Source organism: Lagopus muta, chromosome 3 (genome assembly GCF_023343835.1).
Source record: "Lagopus muta isolate bLagMut1 chromosome 3, bLagMut1 primary, whole genome shotgun sequence".
Classification (NCBI taxonomy): Eukaryota; Metazoa; Chordata; class Aves; order Galliformes; family Phasianidae; genus Lagopus; species Lagopus muta.
In genome coordinates this window covers 61817781-61824938 of record NC_064435.1, presented here as the reverse complement: position 1 = coordinate 61824938, position 7158 = coordinate 61817781, and the positions used below count along the sequence as shown (strand labels likewise).

Sequence of the window (7158 nt, the reverse complement as noted above, 5' to 3'; positions counted from 1 at the left end):
AATAGTTTATAAGAAACATGCATGTATTCACATTGCTCTCTCTACGCATTTGCATGTGTATATACAAATACGTATTTGAACACATGTGCACATTTAAAGCTTCAGTGCAACAGAACGACCCAGAACGAATTAATTTATGAGGGGTATATCTTTGCAACATATTTAAATTGCTTACTCATTTTATGGTCTAAGCTGCGCTAGTGAAATTGCAACTTTCATCATTTTCTGGATAATAGATTACTACTTTGGGGGAAATGAAGGAAAAACACCATATTGTTGCAGACTAGTCTGTTTTTATTTACAATTAGAGATATAAATTAGTAAAGAATTCTCGTTAAACAACCAAAGATTGTATAACCATCAACGTTTCAAATAAAAACCAGGCAAAATTTATTTACAAAAAGTTCAGATTCATTGCAATACAACTTGCATAAATTACTAGAAGCTTTATATCGTTACAAAAATAAATATCAAATTTGTTTCCACTTTGTAAGGACTCAAGTTCTCCAATCACGTCTTTATTATCTCTACTGTATACATCTTTTACAAATAAATTTTACAATAAATCCTATCACACCTATCGAATATATACCGTGGCAATGAAGTGATCAATTCGAGATATCCTGAGAAAAACAGATCTGTTTTCAAAAGTCACACGTACATTGGGGAAACTATACTATACCAGCAAACTCACATTATGTCCAACAAAATTCTGGTTTAATAATTAGAGTCTGAAGATTTAATAGTGCTCTGTGGTCTTCTTTTATACAGTGGCACAAGATGTGATCCGGATTTAGAGATTTGTTATATATATTAGCTCAGGGAGAGATGATGGCTTGCTGACTTTTTTCAAAGCAATTGTGACACCTACCTGTGGACCAAGGAAAAAACCAGATCATCCCAAAATCCTTCAATTACACACTAACGCCATTAAACTCGAAAAATACTGGAAGTAAGGCAAAACTCTTACACGTCCACTAATTTTTTTTCCTAACCAAAAGAAAAAAAAAAAAGAAAAAAAAAAAGAAAAAAAAAAAAAAGAAAAAAAAAGAAAAAAAAAGAGAAAGTATCGACAAGGTAATTTATTGTTGTTGTTGTTTATTTAGCCCCGGGTAATGGAGGTATTAAGAATGGCATTGATAGCCAGGCAAGGAGCAAGTCACAGACAACACACCCTGCTGAAATGCATGTGGATCTCTGATAATCGTCCCTTCTCATTTCAAATGCACTACTGCCGTGTGAAACCTCACTTAAAATGTGCCATTGCAGCACTGCCACGTGAGCACGAGAACTTTGTTTCTGAACAATACCTTCAAAAATATTCTTTCAAGCTCGCTTTTCCTTAGCATTTAAATAGTCCTTACCGGTTTGCCTCACGCAAGCAAAGAGTACGCGAGGTGAAGGAAGTCTAACCTGACTTTAAAATGAAGACAAACACGAGAAAGAAAAGCTGTAATGAGAGGCTTAAAAATAGCAGAAAAGAGTGCCTTACTCTGTAATCAGAGCCTCATGTAATGAAGCAAGAAATTAACACTAAGCAAGTCTCGATCTGCGCTCTGTCTTAGACCTGGTGCCAAATGATCAGCGTAATAGAAAACGCTCTCACTTACTTGCATTGCTGCGTGATTGTACTTCTATAGGTATGGTTGTACTCCTACTGTGCAGACTTCAGTGGGATCTGTCAAAATATAACCGTCAGTTAGTCACAGGACACAGCCAGCTAACCAGATTATACACCGCGCACAGCCCAGCGCTCTCTCATGCAGAAGTCAGAGCTGAGACCTTTAAAAGCCTGGGCCATATTCCATCTCTGCCCTAGTCTCGAGTATTATATATGTACATGTACAAATGCATTAGAATAAGCTGACGGTTTTATTAGTATAAAACTTTGTACAAAAAGAAAGAAAGAAAGAAAGAAGGAAAGAAAAAAGCTAAAAATGTCACGCTCCACAAAATTTTATGTCCAAGGTTAGCAATTACCCAAACCCAGATCTGCACAAACCGGGAGAATACTGGCAACAAAGAGAGCAAAACCAGTCTGTCGATAGTAGTAATAATAGTATTAATAATAATAATAATAATAATAATAATAATAATAATAAAGTTAACGACACCCTTGCTCTCAGGATATCTTTGTATTTAGTTTTCCTTTAAAATTAGCATGAAAAGCTGTGTCTGCAGCATGCAGCTGTGATCTAAAAGTTGTCATTTACATCACAGGTACTGTTACACCGGGGACATGCAATTTTAATCCCTGGATTACACTGCTGCCCATCTTCAGCTCTTGGCCGGTGGCAGCGGTGATCGTGCGTGGTGTTTTGACCGAAGTATTCACAGCCTATGGGGAATTTACAGTGGGCGGGGAGGGGGGGCTAGGGGGCAGGAGGACAACAGCAGTAAAAAGAAGGCACCTACCTTTCTTAGAGTCATAACTAGAGGGCCTGTAATGTTGCTCTAGCTGGTTAGTGATCGTTTTCAAAGAGTCACTGCTCTGCTTGTGGACAGAGCTGGCATTTAGGACAGTCTGACTGAGTCCCTCGTTTGAAGCCACTGCCGCCGAGTTGTATCTCAGGATCCCCTGGCTCTGGAGAGCGTTAAAGTTCCCATAGTTTGTGTAATTGCTATAAAAAGGTGAGGTGTAATAAATATGCCTCCCCAGGAGGGAGGAGGGCGAGTAGGCAGCGCTGTGCGGGGCGGAGGCGGGGGTGGCCGAGGCCAACGCCGCCGGCGGGCAGCCTTGGCCCAAGTTCTGGCTCTTGAGGTCCGAGGTGGCGATTTCGGCCAGCGACCAGAGCTTGGGCTTGCTGGCCGGCGTCGGGGGCCCGGGGGAGGCGCGGCCGCCCAGCGCCGCCTTGCTGGCGCTGCGGGCGGCGTCGGCGTGCGGGTGGCCGAGCAGAGGGGCCTCCACGGCGGCCAGCGGCGAAGAGGTGGCTGGCTTGGCCGGCGGTTCGCGCTCCCCGCCGCCGCCGTCGTCTTCCTCGATGTCCTCCTCGTCATCGTCCTCGTCCTCCTCTTCCTCTTCGATGTCCTCGTACTTGTCCTTGCACTCCGAGCCTGACTCGCACAGGGGGTCGCCTGCCCGGCACGGCAGCTTCTCGCCGTCCGACTCGGCGGAGCACGAGTGGTCCGTCAGCGAGTCCACTTGCAAGCTGATCCCTGCGGGGTCGGGGGCACAGAATGAGGCACAGCCGGAGGGGGGAGTGAAGGGGAGGAGGCGGCAGCCGTGGCCTCGCCATGTCGCCACCTTCCTATGCAGGGCCACCCTTCCCCCCGGGCCGGCGCCCCCCGCCCGCCCCCGGCCCTCCCCGGCACCGTCAGCCTGGGGCAACGGGACGGGAAGGAGTGCGCTTAAGGGTCCCCGCCGCCCGCTCCCAGGGCCAATCCGCCGCCCTCGGGGCGCCCTCGCTCCCCCCGCGCCCACCTTCGTCCTCGGCGGAGGTCTCGTTACTCTCGGGTATCTTGTCAGGGTTCTCCTCTTTACTCCTCGCCCCGTCGCCATCGTCGTCGTCCTCATCCTCACTCTTGTTCCGCGGGGCCCACGTCATCTTGTTCTCCTTCTTGAGGCGGCGGCGGGCGTTGGCGAACCAGGTGGAGACCTGGGTGAGGGTCATCTTGGTGATGATAGCCAGCATGATCTTCTCGCCCTTGGTGGGGTAGGGGTTCTTGCGGTGCTCCTGCAGCCAGGCCTTCAGCGTGGCCGTGGCGTCGCGGGTGGCGTTCTTCCTGTACGCGGGGTCGTTGAGCTGGTAGGGGTAGGCAGGGCTGCCGTACGGATGGTAGCTGATGGCCCCGGTCATCCCCGTCGTATGGGCGTCGTAAGGGGAGCCCTGGACAGAACAGAACGGTGGGGATGGCAATTTGTTACTGCTGAGAGCCATTAGGGAGTTGTCAAGGCGAGATCGGCGGTTATGTTTGTATTTCCCCGGGACGGTGTCTTGCATCCATATTCTATGAGGGGTAAAGCGGCACCCAAAGGCGTTAAGATGGGACACCCTCCCACTCCCCTTCCTCCTCCGCCACATGCGCTTAAAATCGGCTATGTTTTGATCTTTCTGATAATTTCAGCTCCTCGTAATTGAATATTTCTCAATATCGGGTTTGAACCGCCCAGACATTTTAAAGGCCCTACAGGTAACGTCTTGATATCTGCATTTCTCTCAAAGGTTCAAAAGATGTTTCCTTTTTTGCTATAGAAAATACAACAAAGCCGCCACTTAGCAATTCACTGCACTAATGCATTGCAAATCCAATTTGCAAATCAGAAGATATGCACCGTTTCGAATTGTTCAAATGCGATGTAATTAGCATTTTAATTCGCCCTTTTACGTTCAAATTGCGCTTATTTAAGACTGCATAATGCGAGAAAAGTTAAAGATATCGGAGGAACTCGTTAACTTCCCGCACAGCCCCGAATCCCGCGGAACGGCGACTCGCGGGCAGAGCAGCACCCGATCTACCGCACAGCTCCCAACCCGCTGCAACTTCCAGCCGACGGGAAAAACAAGCGCGGTCCTCAGTTTCCTCTTACCGCCCCGAACAGAGCATGACAGCGATGCCCCACATTTTGCGAGCAGAAAGCGAGGAGCTGCCCTGCTGCCGCCCCCTCCTCACATCGCCGCCGCGGTTCCGGGCTGAGATTCCGGGTACGGGGCTTTGTGTGTGCGAACGAGCTCCGCGCTCGACCCTCTCTGAGCGTTTATAAAACTCTATGTCCATCTAGCCGTGTAGCTAATGTACGTAGTTTACGGTTTTATTTATATAGTTTATGCGCATAACACACACGCACGCGATTGCAAATGCTCATTTTAACTAATAAGAAGAAAGTGAAATCCGAAACTGCGGCCACCACAACCATCTTGGGCTTAAGCGGAGCTCCCAGATCGCAAACAGATGCTCCTTTTCATTCCTAAAATCCAGTTAAACCATTAGCACAAAACACGCTGAAAGTAAATCAAACCACACGGGGATAAAGACCACAGCGCCTCGAAACACCGACTTAAAAAGAGAGAGGAAAAACAACAACAACAAAAAAAAAAAAGAAAAAAGAAAAAAAAGAAAAAAGAAAAAAGAAAAGAAAAAAAAAATCCTCCTGTGTCCTATCACAGCGAAAATAGAGCGGGGGGGGGGGGGGGGGGAAAGCGAGAGAGAGAGAGAAAGAGGGGGGACGCGGGGGGATTGGAAGCACCGAGCCCGACTGACCGAGAGATCCGACTGCGCGGCTCCACGAGCCCCGCTCCCAGGCCCCCGCCGGCCCCGCGCTCGGCCGCGGCGCGTAGAGAGGCGGCCCCGGCCCCGCTCCGCTCCGCGCGGCTCCGGCGGCCCCGGGCGAGAGCAGGCTGCGGGGCGGCGCTGGCGGAGCGGAGGCGGCGGCGGCGGTGCGGGGCCTCCGGGCGGCCGTGTCGGGGAGTGATGGTGAGTGTGTGAGGAAAGAGGCTGAAGATGATGAGGAGGATGAGAATGCGGATGCTAATGAAGAAGGAGAGGGTTTCTCTTCGGTAGTTACCATGTAGGAGGGGAATCCCGTGGCGGGGTCTGTGGAGTACTGGAGCGGGCTGGTGAAGCCTGTGGCCGCCGCCTGGGCGGTGAAAGCTGCCGATCCCGGATAAGGGCTGAACGCCGAGCCCGACGAAGACCTGGCCAGCTCCTCGCTCCTGGGGGCCGCCAGCGCCGACGCCCCGTACGCCGGGCAGGAGTACAGAGCCAGCGAGCCAGGGGGCTGGTAGAGGTAACCCTGAGGATAGGACATGGCTTGCGCTGGCGAGCACAGGAGCAGGGAGGGGGCGAGGGTGACCGGCCCTGCTGCTGCCGCTGCTCCCGGCGCTGCTTTCGTGCTCTCCCTCTCTCCCGCCCTCCCTCTCTCTCTCTCTCTCTCCCTCCCTCCCCTCTCTCTCTCTCTCTCTCTCTCTCTCTCTCTCTCTCCCCAGTTGGCTCTGTGCAGTTATGTAGAGAATCGGAATTGTTATATGCTCCCCCCCATGCGCACCCGCTCGGAATAAAAACAAACAGGAGGAAAAAAAAAATAATAAAAGAACAGCCACCCCCCCCGCCCCCCCCCACCCCCCCCTCCCCAAAATAAAAGGGAAAATAAATCGAGCGGTCAAAAATCCAACCGGGAGGGGAAGGGCATTGGGAGGGACGGAGGAGGAGAGGGTTAATAGAGAGAAAAAAAGGGAGAGGAGCAGAATGGGGGGGGGGGGGGGGGGGGGGGGGAGGGGGGGAGAGAGAGAGAGAGGGAGAGAGAGAAAAGCGAGCCCCCGAAATCAGAAAAGTGGCTGCTGCTGCATATGGAGTTCTCCCAGCCAGCCAGCCAGCCAGCTCCCCCAGCGCCTGCGAGCTTGAATTTTGGGGGAAGTATAGAGTCTAAAGTGAAGAGTTGAGGGAAGGAGCACTCGAGTTTCTGAGGGACATTGGAAAGCAGAGCTGTCCGTCAGCGCCGCTCATCTGCATAGCGCGGCGGACCCGCCCCCTCCCGCTCCGGCCCCGTCTCCTCCCGCGGCCGGGAGGCAGCAGCAGGCAGGCAGCGAGCGCCGCTTTGTACTGCGAGGCGGCTCCCGGCCGCCGGCACACGGCCGAAGCTCAGCACCCGCATCGCTCCTCACCGGACTCTCTTTCACGCGCGTTCTGTATCCACGAGGGGGACAAAAAAAAAATTAAAAAAAAAATTATACGTATGACAGACGCACACGTCCCTTCACACACTCATGAGATGGAGAGCCGCACGCACGCACGGATTCTGTGTGCGTTTGCACTCTTGTGGGTGCACAGAGCCAGGATCGACGGAGCACGAGGGGAGAGAGCTGGGTAAAAGTGCTGCCCTATATGGCAGGAGAGGAGAGCTCAGACCGCCACATTCAGGATCGCGCGCTGTTCCTGGCAGCGGAGCTCTACAGTTGTATAAGTTGCCACGAACAGGCAGGAGCGAGGCGTGGAGCGCGTTTGCACACGATGGGAAAAAAAATGCTCAGCTTTCTTTCATTTCTGTCCTTCCTGGTGTGGTGCGCGGGGGAGAGGCCTGGGGGGCTCCTTCCGGGGGGCTCGCTGCTCCCTTCCCCCCATTGCAGTCCGGAGAAAGCTCCCGGAATACGATCACGGTGTAATTGATTTCCCAAATAACGTAATCTCTTCCTCTCTCCCTTTGGCCCTGGCCGCCATCAGCTC

General features: G+C 51.8%; 1 protein-coding gene across 1 annotated transcript; it reads right to left on the bottom strand.

The window, feature by feature from the left end:
• Positions 1-265: 265 nt before the first annotated feature.
• On the bottom strand, positions 266-5916 carry IRX2 (iroquois homeobox 2). Its single transcript, XM_048939336.1, has 5 exons — positions 5504-5916; positions 3422-3827; positions 2416-3156; positions 1611-1678; positions 266-871 (listed from the first exon to the last, which is right to left on the bottom strand). Exons 1-4 carry the CDS (start codon positions 5744-5746, stop codon positions 1635-1637), a joined length of 1434 nt encoding a protein of 477 aa, XP_048795293.1. The 5' UTR covers positions 5747-5916; the 3' UTR covers positions 266-871; positions 1611-1634.
• Between the last annotated feature and the right edge of the window lie 1242 nt (positions 5917-7158).

Coding starts and splice junctions, on each gene's coding strand:
- IRX2 (XM_048939336.1), bottom strand. CDS start 5,746: ATGTCCTATCCTCAGGGTTACCTCTACCAGCCCCCTGGCTCGCTGGCT. Junction 3,828..5,503: donor CGGGATTCCCCTCCTACATG/GTAACTACCGAA, acceptor TGTTCTGTCCAG/GGCTCCCCTTACGACGCCCA. Junction 1,679..2,415: donor TAGTTATGACTCTAAGAAAG/GTAGGTGCCTTC, acceptor ATATTTTGACAG/ATCCCACTGAAGTCTGCACA.